At 42.1% G+C, this 23,811-nt stretch overlaps 4 protein-coding genes across 4 annotated transcripts; 2 read left to right on the forward strand and 2 right to left on the reverse strand.

Annotated features, from left to right (window-relative positions):
• Nucleotides 1–859: 859 nt before the first annotated feature.
• On the reverse strand, nt 860–12,707 carry LOC128710939 (epidermal growth factor receptor substrate 15-like 1). Its single transcript, XM_053805803.1, has 12 exons — nt 12,690–12,707; nt 12,069–12,113; nt 11,264–11,500; nt 10,305–11,180; nt 10,086–10,238; nt 9,931–10,020; nt 8,522–8,584; nt 6,524–7,168; nt 6,263–6,451; nt 5,926–6,024; nt 1,774–2,116; nt 860–1,701 (listed from the first exon to the last, which is right to left on the reverse strand). The coding sequence occupies exons 1-12, from the start codon at nt 12,705–12,707 to the stop codon at nt 860–862; spliced, it is 3,600 nt and encodes a 1,199-aa protein (XP_053661778.1).
• Nucleotides 12,708–13,806: 1,099 nt separating this feature from the next.
• Nucleotides 13,807–14,832, reverse strand: LOC128713401 (zinc transporter ZIP9). The gene is made up of 2 exons (XM_053808260.1): nt 14,737–14,832; nt 13,807–14,673 (listed from the first exon to the last, which is right to left on the reverse strand). The coding sequence occupies exons 1-2, from the start codon at nt 14,830–14,832 to the stop codon at nt 13,807–13,809; spliced, it is 963 nt and encodes a 320-aa protein (XP_053664235.1).
• An 849-nt stretch (nt 14,833–15,681) lies between these two features.
• LOC128713844 (glyoxal reductase-like) lies at nt 15,682–17,227 on the forward strand. Its single transcript, XM_053808715.1, has 6 exons — nt 15,682–15,814; nt 16,097–16,177; nt 16,266–16,373; nt 16,439–16,552; nt 16,623–16,795; nt 16,877–17,227. The coding sequence occupies exons 1-6, from the start codon at nt 15,682–15,684 to the stop codon at nt 17,225–17,227; spliced, it is 960 nt and encodes a 319-aa protein (XP_053664690.1).
• Nucleotides 17,228–17,452: 225 nt separating this feature from the next.
• On the forward strand, nt 17,453–19,960 carry LOC128714799 (tRNA-specific adenosine deaminase 1). Its single transcript, XM_053809678.1, has 2 exons — nt 17,453–18,450; nt 19,534–19,960. The coding sequence occupies exons 1-2, from the start codon at nt 17,453–17,455 to the stop codon at nt 19,958–19,960; spliced, it is 1,425 nt and encodes a 474-aa protein (XP_053665653.1).
• Nucleotides 19,961–23,811: the final 3,851 nt, after the last annotated feature.

Below are 23,811 nucleotides of genomic sequence, written 5' to 3' on the forward strand. Positions count from 1 at the left end.
ACATCTTTCAACTCCAAATTATTTGCATTTTCAATATCTTGGTATTTTCGTGAGATAGGTAATTTCGCTACATTCTGTTCATTTAATAATTATAATCGAAAGGTGAACAAAAAATAACACAAAGAACACGAATTTTACATTCCACAGACATGTTTCACGTTACTTTGTACGCATAATTCTTTCCTGTATATGATGATCGTACCCTCGTCCACGATCATGTAAAGAGTCATGAAATCTTCATTTCCCACTACTCCTACTCTATTCCTGCACATAATCCAACTTCGTTGCTTAATGGGATCCACAATATTTACACTGTTCAAATTGTTTTGCTCGGTTACGCACGCTTTTTGCTGAAGCATTCAATACAATTATGAAAATTTCTTCAACACTCTCGTTAATATATAGCGTCTACTTTAACATTTATAACTTACTCGCACCTCTTCTATGAAGTCGCCGGTACCGAGCTAGTGTAACAATTTCAAGAAAGAAACAACATAAAGATACACAGAAAGTAATTAAAGCTAATTTTGTTTCAAATTGTTACATGATGTCGATTGGAATTGTTTTGTTTGTTGCGTTTCGCTAATCATCGCTTATCGTGCATATGCGGTATTCGTTTGAGAGTAACATTGATCGTTGTTCTTAATACATTTTGGACCGAACGTTAGATCGTGATGTATGATTGTACATAGAAGTCTAGCATATATGTTTATACATGTTGCAGTACGGAAACTGAACATAATTGGAATCGCGGTAGCGTCAATGCGTTAAAACTGTTTTGGTAATACAAAGACGGACACCCATCACATCATCATTGTGTCCTCAGTCACCAGCAGACGATCACCCCTCATGCAAAAGTTCATTTTTCGACCAGTGATCGTTGTAGCACCGCTTCCATATCTGCATCAAACGTTTCACCCTTCGAGTAGTCAGCATTAAACCTTTCGACCAATTTTGGTGGATCGGCACTGCCATCGGGTCGCTTTAAACTACCGGTCAGCGGTCCATTTGCAACGGATTTTGAACTCTTTGCCGGTGGCGGCAGTGTGGCACCAAAACCAACACCGTATCGGTTACCGTTTGCAGTACCTGTGCTGCTGGCATTAGCCGTCGATTGCGTTGCCGTTGCGCTGAATGCACTAAATGCATCATCAAACTTTGCGACAAATTCGTTGCCACTTGTGAAGGATGCGGTTGCGAGATTATTGTTCAACACATTACTAGCGTCCATTTTGGAAAACTCATCCTCGAACGACTTCATCATGGATGATGATGTTGCGGGACTGGTGGAATGCACTGCGGGAGAGGTTGTTGTAACGCGAAACGCATCCAACAGATTGTTATCGGTAGCATCCTTACTAGCATTGCCGAACGCGCTAAATAAACTGTCCTCAACTTGATTGGTGTTTTTGGAAAAATTATCATTAAATGCATCGAACGGATCTAGAGCAAATGGTTTCGATTTTCCAATCGACCCAACGGCACTCCTTGCTGATAGAGCACTGCTATTGTTATTCATCCGGTTGGCGCTGTTATTGTTCAGAGTCGTATCGTTTGCACCGTCGCCTGAAACCCGTACACCCTTAAACAGTTCATCCAATGTTTCCAGCGAGCCGGTGGACGATTTGCTGAACGTGGTATCAAATTTGTTCGATAGAATGTTGTTGTTTGTTACATTGCTGCCTGTCGTTGAGAAAGGATCTAAAAAAATAGATACAAATTAAAATATAACATCACGTCTGTCCCAATGGTAAATTCACGCAAAATACAAACCCTCGGAAGATGGTGCATCGTTCTCGCCATCGGCGAATGGGTCTTCGATGTTAAACGGATCCTCGTACCGATAGTCCTTGAACGGATCGTCCGCAAAATCAACGACCGGTGTCGGCGTCGGTGCTGATGAAAGGGCAGGAACGGGTGTAACAACCGAAACCGGGGCTGCTGCTGATGGAGGAGTGGGCGCTTCGATCGTGATCGTGGTCATTGGTACACTGGATACGGTGGAGGAGGATGTTGAGACGAAGGCACCCGTAAGCGAGCGGTTGCTTCCGTATGCGTTTCCACTCGAAGCAAAGGAGGAGGACGCTAGTGCTTGGGAGGTTACTGGTTTGAGATTCTGCTTATGCCACCATATGTCACCGCAAAACGACAGATAGTGTATGTAGTGAATTGATTGTTGCATACATTTTACAGTGTCATTGACATGGTACAGCACACGCACGATGATGAAGTGTGTTTAACAAATTGTAGGAAAAAAATAAACAAAAGAGAAACAAATGAGCAAATGAATAAATATTCTAGGTAAACATAAAAATACATATAATTAATGGAATACGGCGAAGTAGAAATAATAAAGTACATAAAACCAAACAACATTAGATGATTAAGAAATAAGACGAATCAAATGTGAATGAACAGTAGGTAAAGAAGTTTTGGCACGAACTAATTGCGGACTAATTAAAATAGAAATAAAGGAAAGGATAGTTAATCAGAGTACAGTGACTGTAAAGGTGTTCATTAAGTGTAGAGGGTAAGTTTTAAGTAGAGTATAATAGTAGCCGGATAAACCACACGCTTTTGCCCGCAACAGGTCTGCTAGCTATCGAATGTGCAGTATATAAGGTTAACGTAATTGATTATCAGCTGTATTAGAAGCTTTTGATTGCGCACATTTTATCAGCTTTGTTCGTAGTTTGTAATACGTTTCGTCGAGTATTTTATTACATGTTTAGACGTTAGGGAGAAGTTCGGATATGTTGCGGGTTAGTGGATTATACACGCTGAATGGAACATCCCATTTTTCGGCATTCGTTGGATTAGTCCAAACGTCATCCAAAATCACGCATTACCACTAAAAATAGAATGGTTTCAAACGATAACATACGAGAAATAGATGCGAGTTAGTACGGGTGTGTGCATAACGTTATTATCTGTATTTTGGTTCGTCCACTCCTAGGTAATTATTAGTCAAGTGTTGAACGCTTATCTGATAAACTATATGGAAAATATGATTTGTTCATTCGATGCATAACGACGCATTTGACGTGAAATAGCTACAATACTGCTGCATAAACATGATACACTATTTACGGTTTACTAAAGCGATTGTTGCAAACCAGAACAAAGTGAACGTTGGGGCCAGGACTGTCAGCTTGTGATATGATTTTACAGACAATAGCTCTTGCCCAACTTCGACATGATCGTTTTCGTTATGTGCGCACTAAGTAGAGTGTGTAATGCAACAACAAAATTCATCGTTTTCTAGTGAAGTTATCATAACTAAAGTATAATTCCTATCGTTCCGATGATCTGCATATGGTGGGACACGATAAAAATAAATAATTTTAATGTTATATAATAGACATATTCAGCAATTTAACAATTTCATCGCTCCAAAACGAATTAAACTAAACGTTTCATTGTATGCATTTTACCCATTTTGCCTAGTTATTGTTATTTGGATGAGTTTCACCATGGTATGGAGTTTATTATAGCCCATTAACAATATATTCGACCGTTTCTCGTCAGACAAAATCTTTAACTTCACTGAACGTGTCCATATAAATGCTTTGTCACGAACGATACTATATAAGGGTGTTTTATTTTGGAGTAAATATTTCTAATTTAGTTGCAGTTGGTTGCATGACTGCTTTTACGGTTTAAAGTTCAACGTTTTACACGTGCATAGCATTGAACAACTTAAATACGCCCTTTTAGATGTGATTTTAAATGAATGCATTTAGATGGAAGATTCAAAACCTCATATGAACATGCTGCCTTCACTGTGTGATGGCACGTTTGTATGAAACAATTGCTACTATTCAATTTACGGATAACAATTTGAACTAAAAGCGAAAAAAGAACAGCAGTCCTGCGTAGTTGGAATATAATATCGTGTAACATACATCATTTGTTCCAATTCGCATCTTGGTAACACCTGGTGTGTAATCAATTCTCTAACGTTAAGGGCCACATAATGTACTAATCTCTTACCACACATGCAGCTGTTTGGTACTGTGGTAAACAAATACCAAATCCGTTGCAATTAAACTAACCTTCTACAGTACATTAGTCATACATGTGACGTGAACAAATACGATAAATTACTAGGCGTTTCGATGGTAGGTATTTGTTATCTGCGTGTAGAATTAGAATAGCGCTGCTAAGGCAATCATTTAATGTTGAATATAAAACAATTTACAATAAACGAAAAGCCTCACACTGAAAGCGCCCTGGGAAAAGAGAAGTCTTTTATGTATGCTACAGCAAGTATATGACAAGAGAGTTTCTTTAACGTTACATTGAATTCCACAATCCGTGGTAAATATAATGCTTGTGTATATCTTTGCATAATTATTCGATTACTTTCATCTACGATCGTCGCTAGTTGCAATAGTGGTCATTTTTTTTTGTTCCATCAGTGATTTGACAACGATCAATGACGTTTTTTGATTAAAGTTTAACAATAAACAGCAAAATAATAGGAATAGAATACACACGCACCGGCCTCATCGTACGGTACATAATTTTGATGGTTTTTTACGATTAAGTTCATATAATACAGTACTAGCACTATGTGAACATCCTCCACCCGGGAAGGAAATTAATACTTGAATGAAGTAATCCGTTTTTTAGTTTAAACTCCTGCATAACTTGCCCGTCACGGACCGATGATACGGTGTGATTTGATTCGATGCGCAACATTAAAACTCTCTATCTCTATGTACATCGTACGCATTATGCCGATACGATTTTATGAGGGATTCGTACAACAGATTAATTAAACACAAAATATAGAACATCTTTGGGATTTCGTTCCTTCAATTGGGATTATGTTACCCCACACGTTTGAGCACTGTTCTGCCGTTTGCAACAGTGAAAGTTTAGGTAGCACTGGTTCAACATCGCATAAATAGACTAACTTCAATGTGGCCTTTTTCTTTTACTGCTTGCTCTGAGATGATCGTGCATTGGATGGAGCGTGTTCGTGCAACGGATTCAAGTATTTTAGACAATACACGGATGGTACACTACGGGTTTTTTTGTTTGCCTTCCGCATCAGTTATTGGTTAATTGTTAGTCACTAGTATTATTATCGGATGATATTCACTGAAATGCGCGATGAAACGATAGAAGTGCAAAAGAAGAAGAAAGAGAATGTTAGATATCATAATGGTGCACACAGCCAGCGTGTGTCGGAGTGTGAATATTTCACAAGCAAGTTTACAACAGGATAATTCGCCTTATACGCATAGCATCATATCTAAGTGAATTCTGTAGGATGACTAAAATACATAAAAATAGTGCAGTAAGAAAACATAAATATGTAAATATTTAAGTAACAGCAGTAAATAAAAATTAATATACAACTAAACACCTACCAAATCTATGAACTACTTAAAATTAATATTAAAGCATAAAAACACAATAACCAAAATCAATGCTGTAGCGTATTTATTAGTTTTGTTAGGATTTATATCACTACATTCGCTTAGGTTGTACAAAATAAGCATGATATTGTAGTAAAAGTGATTGTCCTGCAGTGATTACAAAGTTACCATTAGTACTTAGGTTTTAGCATAGAAGGATGTGTGAATAGAACAAAATACTGTTATAAAATACATCATTGGATATTACTATACACAAACACTTTCTGAAATAGAAGGTATATGAAAATAGAAACCGTCAAGACAGTAAGGTAGCATCGTGCAACGTGAAAGCGCCATAAAATTTGATAAATTGAAAGTAAAGAAAACCACGAAAACAACAAACGAGCAACGGACAAAAAGAAACAATGAAACGATAGTAGCATGTAACAACACAAATTGATGGGAAACAGAAGGTCGAATTCTGATTCAGTATGCATCGTCATGTCCACCTAGGGTTCGTGCCAAAACGATGGATAATCTGATTGTTGATAACTACCTTATTGTCGAAATCGGCAAAGTTGGCAAAACTGCCACCACCGCTACTATCACCGAATGCATCCGACGCCGGTGGTGCAGGTTTGGTAGGCGTAGGGCCCTACCGTTTGTGAAGTGCAGAGAGACAGGAAGAGTTTGGCGATTTGGTTCAAGTATTGAACAGATAGAAGATTACGAGATGTTAGAAGTAAAGAGTAAGAAGAAAAAAGTACAGGTAAGAACTATTATAAAGTGCGCTACGAGAGTTAGTTACATTCTGCTTCCCATCTATACTCTACGCAGCCGAGAACGACGCTACTGTGAAAACGACGGGACGAGCCGGAGAATGAAACACTTACCTGCATTGGTCGTGGTGGTGCTGGGCGTGGTGGTGGCTGTTTCGCCTTCTTCGGTGGCAGGGCTGGGCTTGGTGATTCTGGACGCGGTGGTGCAACGGATTTGCTAGGACTAGGTGTCAAACCTTGACCGGCAGTGGTCGGAGCATGCAGTATGGCAAACGGATCGCATCCAAACTCATCTTTGGCGGGCTAAAACAAAAATACCACACAGAGTATGTTAGCAATCGAAAAACCATTATGTTTATTCCTTCCATTACTCACCTCTGCTGCACTACCTTTCCGTTCACCGAACGGATCGGCAGCCGCGGATGCAAACGGATCCGCACCGCTGTTGGCATTCGTCTTCGCACCGAACGCACCGAACCCATCGTCTCCGAAACCACCGCCCGTTCCGTGAAATCCTCCATTCGAACCGACATCGAACTGGGTGGTGAAACCGTTCGACTTAAAATCATCCCCGAAGCCCGTTTCCGTTTCGCCCGCACTAAATCCATTCGGTCTGTTATCGCCGAACGGATCGCGCTTGTTGGCGTTCTCAACCTCCTTCTCTTCCAGGGCCTGTTTCGCCTCGCGGAACTCCGGCTCAATCTTGAGCGAATAGTCCGACACCAGGATCGGGTCATTCGATTCGATCGCCGAACGGAACATTGACAGTGCGTCCGTCATTTGACGCTGGTACTCTTGTATTTGAGTAACCATGGCCTTCACCTGACTGATCTCTAGCTGCGTGTCCTGCAGCTGTGATGTCAACCGGTCGACCTCTTTGGTGCTGGCGTTGTACTCCTTCTCGAGCGATTGCTCTTCATCCTTCAGCTTCTGCAGCTCGGAACGACGCGAGTCCAGCTCACCTTCTTGCTCCTTGAGCGTTGCTTCCTGCTTCTGGCACTGTTCACGAATTTTGTTCACCTGTATTTCGTGTTTGATGTTGTCATATTTGTATTGTGTGCCACGGAATAGAAACACAAAAGAGTCGAAAAAGAAGTGTATTAGTGCAGAAATTATTGAGTATGGCACGAGGAACATGAAACATATTTTCCATTTATTAGGTGCGCAACAAAGTTGAATATATTATTTCAAATGACAACAAAAAAATAGCCGTGAAAATCAATATTTTCAATTCAGATTATCCATAAATTAAATAATTTTGTACTGTAATAAACATGATGTGGTAATTGGCTTCAACATAGCTTACATGTGCATGTACATGTAGATATATGATCCAGAAGACGCTATTGTCTTGATAACTAATATAAAGGCATTCTACCCAGTTATTGACAACTATCTTCTTAACATATATACGACTATTATTGTTCATAAGTTACTTCATTTAAAGCCATCAAATGCTCAGTAAACTTTTTGGTAGCGTAGCGAGTATACATCTAAATAAACCAAACATTCTTTACTTTTTCAATAATCAACATTAACTTTGAACTTTGTTTCGCACCTAATACATATTTTTAGGATAGGACGTTGATGACATAATATCTGGGATAAAGATATTGGATAAGGACATTGGGTAAGAATAAGGGTTCCGTTTCACAACTGTCCGGTCAAGATGCAAAGAATGTTACAATTTTAATGGTTGGTTTCTGTATTAAAAATACGTGGAAGTTCGTAAAACATATACTTTCTCGGTTCCGAAGCTTTTAAAAGAAAAGAGCATCATATCACAATGGACAGTTCGAAAATCTTTCGTAAATCTTAATAAACCATCAAAACACTTTCATACTCATTATATCATTCCGAAAAAGCATCGATATCAAGGATCATCAAACGTTAACAGGATTATTTGGCGATGTTCACATTTATTGATACATGAAAAATCTCTAGGTGTTTACAAAAAAAAAACATATAGGAAATAATATGCCAATCATAAACAATAAGAAAGCAAAACAATATAAAATTAGATTGCACAACATGAACATAATGTAAGAAACAATAGTATTAACTGCAAAGATGTTGAATCACTTTGACCGAACTCGAGAAACGGATCTAACACAATGACACAAATCAAGAGTATGAACATGATGTAACCACGACCCAGGCACGTTCACAATGGAATGGGAAGAAAGGAATAGGATATGAATGAAGGTTTTTTTTTTTAATGTGTAATTACAAAAACAGCAGACCGAAAAAGTAATTCAAACAAAAACACAAAAAAGGAAAATCATGCATGAAATGAAGGGGAGTGAACTAAACCACTAAGGAACACAAACCAAACAAAATGAAACGATTAAGAAAATCATAAAATAAACGAACCTGCTGACGAGCATCGTCAATGCTGCACGCTACCCCTAGCAAGGCTTGATCTACATCTACTTGCTGGTAGTGACAATATGGCACACCATTCGTAATGTTTGTATTTTGTTTTATTCAGGATATGTCGGCACAAGCACAAATCAAACCATACGAGAAGTAGTTATAAAAAACCCAACAATTGCAAAAGAAAATACGAGCAGAAAAGTGAAGCGCATAAAGGTATAGATAATTAAAAATCAAATATACTAATTAATACAATAGTAGTAGTTAGCTTTTCAGGTTTTTACACGTCAGTAAGCGGTATCATTTTGGTCAAACTGAGTTATTAGCACAATGAGAATCGTTGAAAGATGAAATAACATTCACTATAATATCATGAAAATTACGAAACATACGCAGTAGAACAAATAACAGCAATAATATTTTTGTAGTTTGTGCAATGTTTAATTGCATGTTTAAAATCTGAGAAAATAACGCAAAAGATTTTTAAACAGTTGAAATACAACTTAAGATTTCATGGTTCTAATAAAAATTGATCGCTTCCCCGAAACCAACATGAAATATGAACTAACTGAAAACGCAAAACTGAATTACAGGTCGTATTGCTAAGGACAACACACCAATAATAAATAAATAAATACCATTAAGAATCTGAGGCGAGAGGTGTAAAAAGGGAAAATAAAATAACTTGACAAAATGAATGATATATCACATCATGAAGAAATGAATGAGTTTGAGTGTTTGTGAATGTGTATTCGCAATAATAGACTAATAACATAAGTAAATTTCTAAAAGAATATATATAAATTAATATATTTTTTTAAATGCATGAAAATGATCATTAATTGATAATTAAATGATAATTAGTAAAATCAAATTTCAGACGATTTAGTTATTCAATTATATAGAAATCCACAACCAGAACATCGTTTACCGAGGGCAATTTAAAAGTTTCTACCAACAGAGTTATTGCAACAAAAGACCATCGCAGTTTGTTCGTGTGCATTGCCACAGAATGCTGATCGGTGATCTGCATACACCGTCTGATAAGATTCATTCGCATAGCTTCATAGTGTGTGGGTAAAAGCACCGAAGATATGCGCATTCAGAAGTCGCTATCATCGACAAAAAGAGATAAAACGTATCTCACGAAATAGCAACATCACTTGAAATACTGTGAGCTGTGGAATGTTAGCTTTACTGTATATAAAAGCATGTTAGGGCACGCAAAATCCAAAAGACACTCGGCGGATTGCATGTTAATTTTAGTATTAAAAAAAGAAGCTAAATACACCACAGACCGGAAAGGCTGGAGGACCCGCTGTGTTAGGAGTTCGGTGGGTCCACCACCGGTAGGTTAGGAGGGTGTAAAACGATCGAATCGCGTCGTCCGGTTTTTCGTTACTTACCTGATTTTTTAGATCATCCAAACGCTTCTGTGCTTCACCTTTTTGGTTTTCCAGCTGCTTCAACGTTGCTGTTAGCGTGTCCAGTTCGCTCTGTAGGGAAAGAACCACCAGTACGTTAGCGCTGTAAAACGCGTGGAGCAAAGCGCTTTACTCACTTGCAGGCTGCGCAGTTCACCGCTCTTAATTCGCACGTCAGCCTCCTTTTGGGCCACTTCTTGCTCCAGCAAGCGGCGCTCCTTTGCAAGCTCATCTATTTCTTTGGATATCATTTCCAGCTCTGGATTGCTGTAGGTTGGTTGTGGTGGTTCCTGCTAAAGGGGATATTTTAGTAAGTACACTAAAGAGGTCAAAACAAGAGCAATTAACGGTTTTACCTGTGCTTGAATCAGTGAACTCTTCCGCAAACTGGGCGGCACCATATTCGGTGCTAATGCCTGCGGCGGATCGATACCCTTTTTGGCTCGATCAACGAACCACATGGCTAGACAGAACTCTTCCAGCTTAAGCTTGCCCGACTGGTTCGTGTCACAGAGTGCCCATATGTGTGCGAGCAAATTCTGCGCCACACCGGACTGCAGAAAGACATCCTTTATTTCGTTACCGGACACGAGGCCGTCCCGATCGGTGTCGCTCTTGTTGAAGATCTCTTCGTACTTGCAACGCTCGAGCGGTGACACAACCCAGCTGGTCACCTCAATCGGGGCAGAGCCCGACACGAGCGGTACCATCGGCACGGGCGGAATGATTGGAGCGCCTGCCGTCATTGGCGGTGGTCGTGTGAGGGCAGCCGGTAGCGGTGGTACGACTGGTGGGGGCGCAATGTCGGTCGGGAAGTTTGCCACAAAACCGCCTCCGTCTGCGGCACCACTGCCAAACGCATCGAATCCACCGGCACCGTTTTGTGCCATTTGGGAACCATAGTTACGCTGCAGCTGTGGTGGCAGTATGGCCGGGATGGCACGCTTGTCCAGCGCTTCGTACACCAGATGCATGGCCACACAGAATTCATGTTTGTCGAGGCTTCCGTCACGATCCTGATCGGCCAGATCCCAGATACGGCCGAGTGTGTCGAGCGGTAGCTTTGAGTTCATCAGCGTTACGCGTACCTTCGCACCCGGGAGCAACCCGTTCATGGGACCGAGCGAATCGAACAACTGCTCGTACTGTACACGCTTTTCCGGTTTCATTGACCAATCTGTGCTTTCGGCTGGTAGCAATTTTACCTGTGCTGGGGGTTTTGGTAAATCGCCCTATTACCAAAGAGAAGAAAGAAAAACATTAAAGCATCACAACGTGTAACCAGTGTGGACAATACGCGGTGTGCAGTACTTACCACCTTTGGAGGTTTCGACAGGACATGGTAAACATTTTTGAGGCTTATGTCTGAACCTTCCTGTGCCAGTCCGATCAGCTTGAGTGAGACGAAAAATCCTTCCTTCGTCAGGAAGCCTTTACCAGTCGGGTCTGACAAATCCCAGATTCGACTGAGGACGACATCACTGAGGCCGGATTTCTTGAGGAATTTTGCAGCAGCAAGCGCGGCGATTTCGTTCGTTTCTTTTGGATCGAGCTACAGAGATGAAATAGAGAACATTAGTCATTGTAGGTTACAACAAAATTAAGAGTGTAAATATTAAAATATTAGCTGTTTATGTTATGCAACACAGAGAACGTTTTTTTAATGCAAAACTTATTCAAAAGCTGTCACTTTTTTCGACGTAAGAAAAGTTTTAATTTTCGTAACAAGAAAAAACTGTAAAACATTTCATAACATCTCTGATTGGGTTTTAAACGATAAGAACCCAACACTGCTACAGACAATATTTTGCACGCACTGATCCATTTATCGATTTTCTCCACTTCGACAGCCGTGTTCGTGCTCGCTTTGTTTTGGGGGAAAAAGGTAGGTCAAATGGTTACTTCAACAACATGCCATCTTGGATAGATCGCTCGTATGGATGTAAAATCCTTGATAGACTTATGTGGTGTGTCAGTAAACAATATCGTGCTACTTCCGCTCACGGTACACACGGATTCATTCTGATATGGTACTACTTTTGCGGCCGGAATGTGTGGAATGGCCACACGGAGGAAGCTCAGTAAGAAACAGCCTTGATATCGTTTTCCCTTCAACTCACCTGTTTATAGTAACCCTCGTATATCAGAATGTGGTCTCCTGCGATCTGTAGATGACGAAGAGTGGGTAAAGATGGGAAAAGAGAACGCATTACTACGATATCGCAGAGTAGTGGCAATCGAAGTAACAATTGCCTTATCGTTGTTTTTTCATCACAAATTATTCTTCTTCTGGTTTGCAAGTGTACATTCCCTCGTCTACATTCGATCCGATTCGAGATGTGTAATTTTGGAAGGATTATAGGACTCTTCACTGCAGGCAATGTTTTGCCAAGTGTTTCGATAGTTTCAGGCGTTCTGAAGGTTCGAGTTGCACTCCAACGCATTTCTTTCACGCTGATAAGCACATAAAAGGGCGTTGTAAGTATAATGGATTTGAACGCGTAACAAATTCCCTACTACAGTCGGAGGCACATTCATAAGTACTAGCACTGGCACTTCTTTTTCGCTTGTAATGTTCCAAGAATCGCTTTGCACAATAACTCTATTCCCAGTAGGGTGTATCCTCAGGATCAATTCCATACCAAATTCAGCAACTCTTTTTTTACACCGTACACATTACGAAACTTGTGAAGTATTTTCTTGGAAGTTTAGATTCCATCCTTGTAAAACGTAAAAATTACCTTCGCAATGTCGGTCATTGTGATGGATTTTGCTGTTGGACGTGAAAAAGTGCGCAATCAAAATCGATCGGTCCTCGGTGGGCTTGGTGTGGTACGTTTTCTGGCTGTTCGCGTCTCGCCTGTACCGTGTATCTGCCTTGCCGAAATGTGTGTGCATCCAGTATGCAAAACGGCCAGCTGCACGACGAGATAATAATACTGCTGCAGTTATCTCGCCTGGCGATAGAGATTGTGTGTTTTCTTCGCTTCTGCACAACAATCGTCTAGCAATGAATTTTAGGACGAACACGGAAAGTGTTTCCTGCTACAACTGTACGCACTTTTTTCCTTCTCTTTGCCTTCGCTCGCTCAGCTTAACTTTGACAGCTTGCGAGCGAGCTTTTCTCGTAGTTGCTCTCGTTTTCTTCTGCTTGCGCAAATGAGACCGAGCATGCTGTCAAAAACGGGCGTCAAGGTGACGTTTTGAAACTGTGCACTGTGGTTCACGACAACGGTCCGATTCGGTGTTGTTACAATAATAAAGGTACTGCTACACTGCTGATTGCTTTTCCATTTCGCGCATACGGCCGATACCCTACGACAATAGGTATTTCCCCCTTTATTTGAGTCTTATAACCAAAAATGTATCAACAACAGCATAGGAGCTTAAAATATGGTTAATACTGTAAAACCATGTCCAGGAAAACCCAATAGTTTATTCAAATGTTTTATTGGTTGTCAATGTTTTGATCGTCGAGTACTACAATTTGTGGAGCGTGTGCGAACGAACCCGTTTCGAAACAAAATGGAAAATAAATGCGTTCAACGAGACTTTTCAAATGAAAGCTAAACGCGCCAAACTTTCGCAACTTACACAAACCAATCTCGTAGTTATTGCTACTGTCTTTACAACTAATTCCATACTTTTCTAACACATGAACTGTTGGAAGGAGGTACATTACAAACTGAAAGTTGTAATAAAACATGAATCACAATAGAAGAAACAAAACATGAACAAATTCCACAACCAAACACGGTGCTGCTGTGTGCGACACGTTCCGAACGCCCACGTGCGTCACGGTTTGGCGAATTTGGCAAATGTTTTAAACGTTTGAGCGCTGTCCACCGGCATGCGGCACTAGTGATGGTGACCTAGCGTTAGGAATAGTGGTGCCAAAGCACCAAGTATAAGTAAACCCAGCTCGTAGTTTTTCAGTCCACTCGGACCACCCGACGATGGGGGCGGTTTCCCACTGACGGCGGCCGATGAGCTGGGCGGTGCCTGTTCAAGCAGACTGTAGTTTCCGTGATGATGCGCATGGCTGTGCCCGTGTCCATGGTCACCACGATGTGTTAGCTCCGGTAGGACGTGCACGGTGGCCACATACAGGAAGGTACCAGCCGAAAACAGCATTGCAATACCGGTCGCATTGAGCGATTCGAGGGTTTCCTTCTGTTCACTACCGATGCCAAAGTAAGTCAGCAGAGTGAGTGCCGGTGCGGCCAGGGCAAAGATGAGCAGGTGCTTCCGAATTCGGTCTCGCTCGACACCTTCGTGAAGCAGAAAGCTCACCAGACCGAACGCTGCCGGTGCTTTGTGTAACATAATGGCGAGGAACACGATGATCTCCACATCCGAGTGGCTTGTGGTGGCGGCCGCTCCGAGAGCCACACCATCTGCGGCTGCATGTACGACCAGTCCGATCGTGGCGGTAAGATTGCGCTCGCTTGATCCTTCCGTTCGCCGAGAGGACACTTGGTCCACGAGCATCATGAACACAAACCCGAGCACCAGGGACAATCCTATCGTGGCCGAATGTTCATCGTTGCTGTGTTCGTGCTTGTGCTCGTCCACCGGCAGACCGGATGATGTTCCGGGACCTTTAGCAGCCTGTTCTAACGATCTTTCGTCATACAGAGACCGAATTCCCTCGGGTATGATCACAGTTAGGGCCGTACCGACAAGCAAACCAGCACCGAATATGGACACATTCTTTAGCTTTTCCTACAAATAAAGCACAATAATCACAAACCTTTTTCTTAGCAACATACACGCGTAACTTATTACCTCCGATAGCGACATTATGAGCGGAATGTTTCCGGCCAGGTAGGAACCGACCAACATCACGATAACCAACGCGAACAGCATCGCTGTTTCATCCATTCTGACGATGTTTTATGCTTTCTCGTTTTACAGAAAGTTGTGTAGTAGCAAAAATCGATGCTTCACCAAGACGGCAAACCATCAAAAAATTGATGACACGGTTTCTATTACTGCTGACCAAACATGATTACACAAGGGCCCAACAACCCGAAATAACGGGCGGCGAGCGGAAGTGACTGCTTCTGGGGGGTTTTGTTTATATGCACAGTTTAGCAACGTGTCCTATGCTGGTGGCGGCCACTTGCTTTCGATGGGAATGTTTTGCTTGTTTGGGAATATTTTCCGTCTCTTCTTTCCTCTCTTCTTCTTCTATGTACGTTCGCCAATTTTGACACATCGCCCGTTTGATTCCGAATCTCGAAGGGGAGCTTGACAACTTGGGTTTTCCATTTGTTTCGGTGAGCAATTCGTAGTATTCTAGGTTTGGCTTTCCGAGCTATGTTTTGTAAAAAGAGGATTGTTTTGTTTTGATTGAATTAATTGGTTCATGTTTCGAAAGAAAGCACGCAACTGCCGGTTGGAAAATGGAAATCGCCTGGTTTGTTTACTTGGAGTCTGTCATTCGTACATTGCTTGAATAAAGGTCGCTTGGTAGAGTTTTCTTTACAAATACCGGGGGAATATTGAGAAGTGTTAGAAATAGCTATTTCTATTACGTTTGTACATAATATTCGTTTAATGTATCATTTTCCATTTTGTTAAAAACAAATGTTTAAAATAATGTTTTATTTGTAACTAAATAATCATGAAAATGTCATTGTATTTGGCTTTGAGCGAACACTCATTGCGTGGTGTTGTTGTTTTGGTTCTTGAGCGAGTCTCGGTTGGTTGACCGGCAGTGGTTCTTGCATGAGGAAGCGGCACGTTTTTGGTGTAATTTTTAATCGGTTTAGAATAGTTTCTCGGTGCTTGCAACATTCTTTCGTGACGATGGATAAAACGTTCAAATTGAGTACCGGTTACAGCATTCCACTGATTGGTTGTAAGTATTCAATTTGCTAGAGTTTCAAACCATCTCCAACTGGTCTGGTGGTCAATACCTTCGTATGTTAAGGTATGATTGCCCCTTTGGAGTGATTGGTCTACCAGAGTCATTACTTATTCATTAGATCAAATTTGAATTCCGGGTTCACCTCTTTCCCCTACCGTATCGAAAGTTGTTTCGAATACTTCGGTCTCACCAACTTTTTTTTTGAGTCTTAAAACGTTTCGAAATTGTTACGATTTCTTAATACGAGACGCATGATGTTGCTTTCCATTTTAGTTGGCACCTTCCAAATCCACGGTCAGGAGCTAATTTACCAAGTGCTGGATTATGCTCTGGGCTCCGGCTACCGACACATTGGTTCGTATGGAAATGGTTGTGTGTGCTCGGAGAATTTACATAAACGCAGCACCTTGTTTTGTTTGTTTTGTCTTACACACGGGTACAGATACTGCGATCGTTTATCGCAACGAAGAATACATTGGCAGTGCGCTGAAAACGTTGCTACCGAAGTACAATTTGAAGCGTGAAGACATCTTTATCACTTCAAAGTTGAGTAAGTGAAGGAGAAGATGTATTGGTTCGTTCCCTTATAACGATGGACTATTTTTCCTACGTCAGTTTCGCAAGCGGGAAAGGATGAAGGATTTGTGGAACAAATGGTGCGAAAGTCGCTAGTCAACTTGCAAACCGATTATCTGGACCTGTATCTTATCCACTGGCCCGGTGTTAGCGGTAAGATTGAGCGAACTGTGTTTTCTAACCAATGTCCGATTGCACTAAGCTCTATTCTGGTTTTGGTTAGGCATGCAAGTAACCCATCCGGATAACGTAAAGTACCGGAAGGCAACCTGGAATGCACTGTGCAAGATGCAGCGTGAAGGATGTCTCCGATCGATCGGTGTATCAAACTATACCGTGAAACATTTGAAGGAGATGATGGCGGATTGCAATGGGATCGTCCCAGCGGTTAATCAGGTACAAGGGGGGAAGAGGTTGAAATGGAAGTGAAATGGCACTGACTAATAACTGTTTCCTTTCCTTCACCATCACCAACAGGTTGAGTGGCACCCGTATTACTATCAACCGGAATTACTCGAATTTTGCCGCAAACAGGGGATCTTCCTGCAGGCATACTCTTCTCTCGGATCGTCCAATACCAGCGAACTGAGAAACGACGTGACCGTAAAATCTGTGGCTAGTGGTCTGCAGAAGACAAGCGCCCAAGTTTTATTGCGTTGGGCAATTCAGCAGGATATTGGGATTCTCCCGAAAGCTCGCTCACGGGAACGTATCGAGGAGAATGTGGCACTGGATTTTGAAATACCGGTTAAAGAGATGAAGCAGTTGAACGAGTTGCGGGACAGTGTTGGTCATAAGTTTGCCTGGAATCCGGAAACGGTCGTGTAGAAATTAAGAGGCGGAATGTGGTGTGGTTTACAGGTGCCTTTAGTAGTAAGGAAGAAAAGTTGCTTTTTATACTGTTGATTCTGATTCACATGGCGGTAGCGTTAGGTAATTGAACTCAAATTTTGGTGGTTGTTATGTATGTAATGTTGGTTAGGAAATAAGGAATAATCACACCACTCAAACGACCCAAGTGTTTCCTAAAAGCACGATAAACACAAAAAAACAATGGAAAACAATTTAGCCAACCGTATCGCTAATGAATGTTTGGCAAAGTTTGAAAGCCTTCCGAAAACTGGCAAACCCAACGAAACGTTCGAATGGACTATTCTTTCGGCGATTGTGCTGGTACGCTCAAAAGCGTCAACAGATACGGACGAAATTCGTGTGGTCGCGTTAGGTACCGGTACGAAATGTTTGGCAGGTGATGAGCTGAGCTCGCGGGGTGATCGGGTGAACGACAGCCATGCGGAAGTGTTAGCACGGCGCGCATTTTTGCGTTACTTGTACGAACAAATAGAAAATTCCCTGGAAGACGAAACAAAAAGCATATTCGAGCGGAAAAGTCCGGAAAGCGGGAAGTTTACCTTGAAGAATGGTTATTCGTTTCATTTCTTTACCACCCACAGTCCGTGCGGTGATGCGAGTATCTTCGTCGACGAACATGAAGAAATGTCGCCAGAACCGAAAAGGGCACGGATGGAACGAACGGAACCGGATGGAACGATTGAATGTTGCACATCTTCTCAGGTTGCAAAAGACAACCGTCCGGTGGGGATGACGGGCGGTAAGCTCCTGCAGGTGGGAGAACACGGTGACCTAATGGCGCAAACGATCGGACCGGTACGTACGAAACCGGGCCGGGGTGCGCGTACGCTTTCTGTTTCCTGTAGCGATAAGTTGGCCCGTTGGAACGTGCTCGGTGTGCAGGGCAGCTTGTTAATGTTGCTGCTGGAACAGCCAATTTATCTGGGCAGTGTGGTGTTATGCGACGGAACGCATCACTCGGTAGCGGCAATGGAACGTGCAATTTGGGGCCGTTTCGATCGATGGGCTGAGAAAACGGAAAGTTTGCTGAAGCCACCGTTTTGTCTGCACAGACCGTTGATTACTGTGGCAAACAATGGACGGATGTTTCGGTTTCGGAAAAACCGACAGCTTTCCACGGATGGTGGAAAATACCAACCGTCACCGTGTGGAATCGTATGGTGCGATGTCGCCAATAGGTAAGTGTTAGAGAGGACTTATCCTTGTTTCTTTATTTTATTTATTTCCATCTATAAACAAATAAGATGTATGGCGTGTTCGCTCGCGGGTTCGGGAAGGGGTTTTAACCAGTACTGTCGGGGCTAGATTTATCAGCTTAAAAGCGAAGCATTTCTTGCAGTCACGTATAGAATCGTTAACGATAGGCAACGACGCACGCCAATGCACTAAGGCAGTAATTTAATTACACATTTTCACCATAATTACGAGTCACCATTTGGTTTCCGCTAGGCATTTTGCTTTCCCGCGTTGCCAGATTACACTGCATTGCATGTTCCATTTCATCCTCTGTTCCATTTCAATAAGGATCACACCGAACACTTTTCACACTCAGACCACTCTCCTCCGGAGGCGAAGCACGAATCGGCTTTCTTTTGCTCAATGTTTTGTAAAACCCTCTTTGCACGAAGCGCGTCTCGATTGTGGCGTGCCAATTACCCTCTCCTTGGTTCGTGCAACCGGGGATTAGTTAGCGAGAAGGAACGACACATAAATAATTATTTCTTGCACGATTGCGATAACGTTCTGTACCATGCTGGCAGGGATAAAGAGGTTTGGAAGGTTGTATGTACGGGCAAAGAAGTAAAGGTAAGGTGTGTCAAGTGCAATTTGCACCGGTCTGGGAAATGGTCACATAGCCCGCATCTACATGGAGGGCACGATTGATATCGATCTTCAGCGCTTGAATGCTACGTTTTATTGTTATGTATAAATAATCTTTCGAAAAGAATCATTCATATGAATCTGCAGTGAGTCGACTTTTCAAAGTCCTCATAGAATCCTCACAGATTGCTGTTACGTTTTTAACGTAAAGTTTTCCCATTAATTATTTTAAAACTTATTTCTGAATGTTTTTTCTGTGTTGGTTTCGTTTTTCGTTTGTTATTAGTTTTATGTGCGTATACTGCATGCTTTATTTTTCAACTTTGTTATAACATTGTATTTCGTTTCATTTAATAGTATGATTCACTTTATGCAATTATGTAACTTGATTCGGAATCATTACTCTTACTTACGTTTCACCTTTCCTGTTCGCATTGCAGATTTCTCGAGGTGGAAGTGGCAGGCCGTCGGCATGGCGTGACGAAGCGCAAACTTGCCACACCGGCAGCTCGTTTGCAGATTTCTAAAATCGAATTATTTAACCGTTTCGCACGGACGTACTGCCGTACCGTTGCTGCCAGCAATGGTCGCGACGCTTTGCATAATTTAGTTCCCGCTAGCAGAGCCGAACGGAACGAGCAGCCCAGCGTAACGCATCCCGGTGCAATCGTTCAACGGAAAGGTAGTGGCTGGCCGGCTTTTGAAGGGATGCCGAATATTGCTAAACTTTCTTACAGGGACGCGAAAGCAGCATCGGTGGAATATGCGACACATTGGGACTGTGTTCGGGACAGTATGTTTGGGCAGTGGACGGTAAAACCAGACAGTTTTGGGCAGTTTTTCATCGATGCTGACGTAAGGGTGTAGGTAACGCGTAGCGATTTCACACGGCAGTTATTTGTTGATTAAATTAAGGAGCCTTTGAAGGTGACAAAATTTCGTTACTTCCGCATGAAGCAGAATATTAACATATAATATTTGTCTTGTTTTACTTCTTGGTTGAAAATGTTGTGTCACATTGGCGACATTGGTCCTGCAATGTTCAGACCATAAAAGAACGTTAGCATGAGCCAATTAATTTCCTTTATTTTTTACCCTTTGGAATGTAATTAAATTTCTCTCAGGGAATACTTGAACGCACTGTTAGTGAAGTGGGATAGTCATCGATTGTGCGCAGCTCATAATAAATAACTTCTTATCCACATTTCCAGTCTATTTTCCATTTAAATTATCGATGTTTAAAATTCTTTATAATACCATCTATAGTAAACCAACACACGGATGAAATCAAACACGTTTTTCAAATGTTACATAAATAAAACACTCACACCGGTGGACAACAATGATGACCCAGTGTATAGCCTTCAATATAATTAAAAAATCACAAATTCGCAGTGAGGAGTGTGAGCAAAATTGCGTATTATAGAAAGTAAAACAACAAAGTTTTTTAAATTACTGCATCAACACCCAGAAATACCTGCACAGAGTTTTACCGGCTACCAGCATCCCTCGTATATCCCGCTGTTCCCAGGCCACCGATTTGTTGGCACAGCACAAGAAGCAGACAACCGGTAAATTGACTGAACCGTGCACCATACACAATCACAATCTACACAATCCCCAGCATGAACTGTCTGTATCCAGAAGCACCCGGTCGGTGTTCGGGACTTTTCCTGGCGAGAATAATGATTCCTCACTGGCAATCGTTTTTTTTGCGTAGCGCTCATTGTTTGGCTCGTGTTTCGTGCGAGTGTAGACAAATGGGTTAGACAATGTCGTACGGATAATATGAGAAGAAAAAACACACACACACACACTCACATTCAAACACAGGCACTAAAACCTCGGCTGAGCTCGGTGTCCTTTTACGTTCTACGCTCTCGGTGTTTAATTGGCTTCTCTTGCTGAGAATGAAAATGGGTTGAAAGAAATGTGATAGGGTGGTATAATATAAAAGACTTTAGTTTTTCTGGTCTTTTCTTTTCATTGCTGCAAGGGCACTTGGAATTGTTTTTCAATTGTATGTATGATTTTTTTTAAATTTCAATTCAAATCTGGTGATATTAATTTTTAATTTATAAACATACAGATCCCGATTCTTTGCAGAGTTGAATTAACATTCTGTTGATTCGCAGCCACCTAGTGTGACACAGTTCTTTGTCTACTGGCAGTTCGTTTTTTTTTTTATACAAAATGGAATCCATTCTGGTGCAGTCGGTTGGAACATTGTGGCTTACGTTTTTATTTCCATTCGTCCTGTCACCGCGGCAAATTGTGGCGTTGTGACCGTTGTTTGAATTGCGTCCAGGCGTGTGAGGTCATACGGGACCATTTTTGCCTCAGCTTTGTGTGTACACATTTCATGTTCTGTACGTGAATCCGCTCACTACTGCAGTGGTAAACAGCTTGCAATTGGGCAGATAACCGTTGCTTTATGTGCATGACCTTTCGCTCGCTGAAGAAACATACCGTCGCTTACCGTCGTAGCAGAAGGTGTCGCAGTATGTCATCGGGTTGGGGAGTTGTTTTTTTGGAGAGAATTGCGAGCGTAAATAAAGCTTTAAAAGAAGCAAAGCTTGCTAAATGATAAGAACGAGAGATACAAGTACACGCGATGAAGATGTCCCCAGGTGAAAGGTGAATTCTGTAAAAAAGATCTTATAAGCCATTCTAAATACAGTAACCGCGTTATAAACTACGGAAAGTATTAAAATGTTCATGATGTATCGAAAAAAGATCTTACTATTGGGCAATACATAAATCTCTCCAATTTTCATCGCTGTGGAGTTAATGTAAACTCTTTGAATGGGCAGTTATAAAATCAATCTCAAAAAATGAAGCAGATGAGGAATTTCGTTTTTGGCTCTTTTGGCAGCATGATTTACAATGTATCCCTGTAACTGTTTCTCCATTGGTTTTTCAACCATTGTTAAACCCTAAAGCGTAACGAGACCACTGTTTATGTGTTACATTAGCAATCAAGACCGCTAGATTGTAGTTTCGATTGCGCTTAGCTCATCGAAATAAAAGCACCAACTGCCGCTACCGGATCGGATCGCGTTCGCCGTAGCTCACTGCTATCCACGCTCAATGTCAGCATTCGTATCGTTACGATCGTCCGGGATACACCCGGAATGGTGCAATTTTCTTCGTCGCTTAAACCACTCCCCATTCGAACGTACGTCTGTTTTGTGCGGCAACAAAAAAAAAAGAAGCTCAATCCGATAGTTTCGCTTTGTAATCGGTAACCGGATCGGGAACGGGCCATCGGTTTGTGAAGCATCTTGGTGGTAAATGTTCGCGTCTGCAACTTGAGCGCGTAATAGTGCAATCGTTACCGAATCGGATTCCGCGCGCTTAAGAATAGAAATCACCCATTCCAGGACTTCCAGGGGTGCAAGAAAAAAAAAAGAAAAACAGCTACCAATTTAAAGGAAGTCAAACGGAAGTCGGCAAAACCCGCAAAATTGTTAGTCTCGTTAGTGCGTTCCATCGAACAACAATCGATTGTTGTGCAGCACCCTTCTCCGATGCCGATGCCGTGTTGAGCGGAGGGATTTGATCCGTAGTAATGCAATCTGCGGGTTTCGTGCGACTGTGTGTCGAAGCGTGTTGCGTTTCGCTGGCCATCTCGTGCAACTGTTATTGCCCGAGCTTATTCATTTTGCCACAGTTGCTTTTCTCGAGCTGCTAAGACTTGTAAGGATTACGAAAGCGGGTAAATGGCGAGCCCCACCCATTGCCAACGTGGCCAACTGGCTGCTTTACATTCATCGATGCGGCATCGTTTCCGGCAGTTGTTTATTTGACCGGAAAATGCAATTGCTCCCTTTTTTTCGCATTACAACACATTACGTGCTCGGGCAGAAAGGAACGTACGATCCGGTTGGCTAGGCTAAGCACTTTCCGCCGCCTAGGCCGGACCGGCCGGCGGGTGTTGGGTCGGGTTGTTTCCGAGTTTTCTTAACTCGTTTCCCGTGTCGTTGAAGCTCGTTCGCTCGTTATTGTGTATCCTTCTAGGAACACACGAACACCGGCAGCAAGGTCCTGCGTGGTTAAGGAAATAATCAAAAATGGGTTGGCTGTGTTGGTATTACGGTATTGGTACGAAGTTGCCTATTGGCGGTGGTGCTGGTGCAGGTGATGGCAGCGTTATAAGCATCACTTCAGCCCACTTCCTTTGATCAAAAATCCTCCACGGCAAGCGTTGAGTGCGGCACGCTGTACGAATCCTCCCGGCACGTGGGAACAGTTTGCAGGAGTTTTTGGTTCAGTAGTCGGATACTGGCGGGAGGTGTGATCATGGAACTGAATACAGTGTTGAAACCTCCAACCATTCGGCAGAAGGCTGTCGGAATCGGTTGCCTGCACGGTGAAAGGCTTTATTCGTTTAACATTACCATAAAATTATCATGAAATTACGCTCATCGAGTGCAAAATCTCGACCGATAATCCATTCCGGGTGGGAACCAGCTGTCCGTACGGAAAATGTGTGCAGTACGCTTGGATCTCGGATGCTGCACGCAACCAAGTGTTTCCGATCTGTTTGATTTCGATGAATTATTTATTACTGCATGGTTTCTTGGTTGGAGTAAAGCTCACCAGGGCTGTAGAATGGAATTGCACCAAAATAACTCTGCAATTATTTACTTATAATAGCAAAAAGCGCAACAGAAGGATGACGATATCAAGACATGGGAGCAACTCCAACAGAATAC

This window comes from Anopheles marshallii, chromosome 3, assembly GCF_943734725.1.
Source record: "Anopheles marshallii chromosome 3, idAnoMarsDA_429_01, whole genome shotgun sequence".
NCBI lineage: Eukaryota > Metazoa > Arthropoda > Insecta > Diptera > Culicidae > Anopheles > Anopheles marshallii.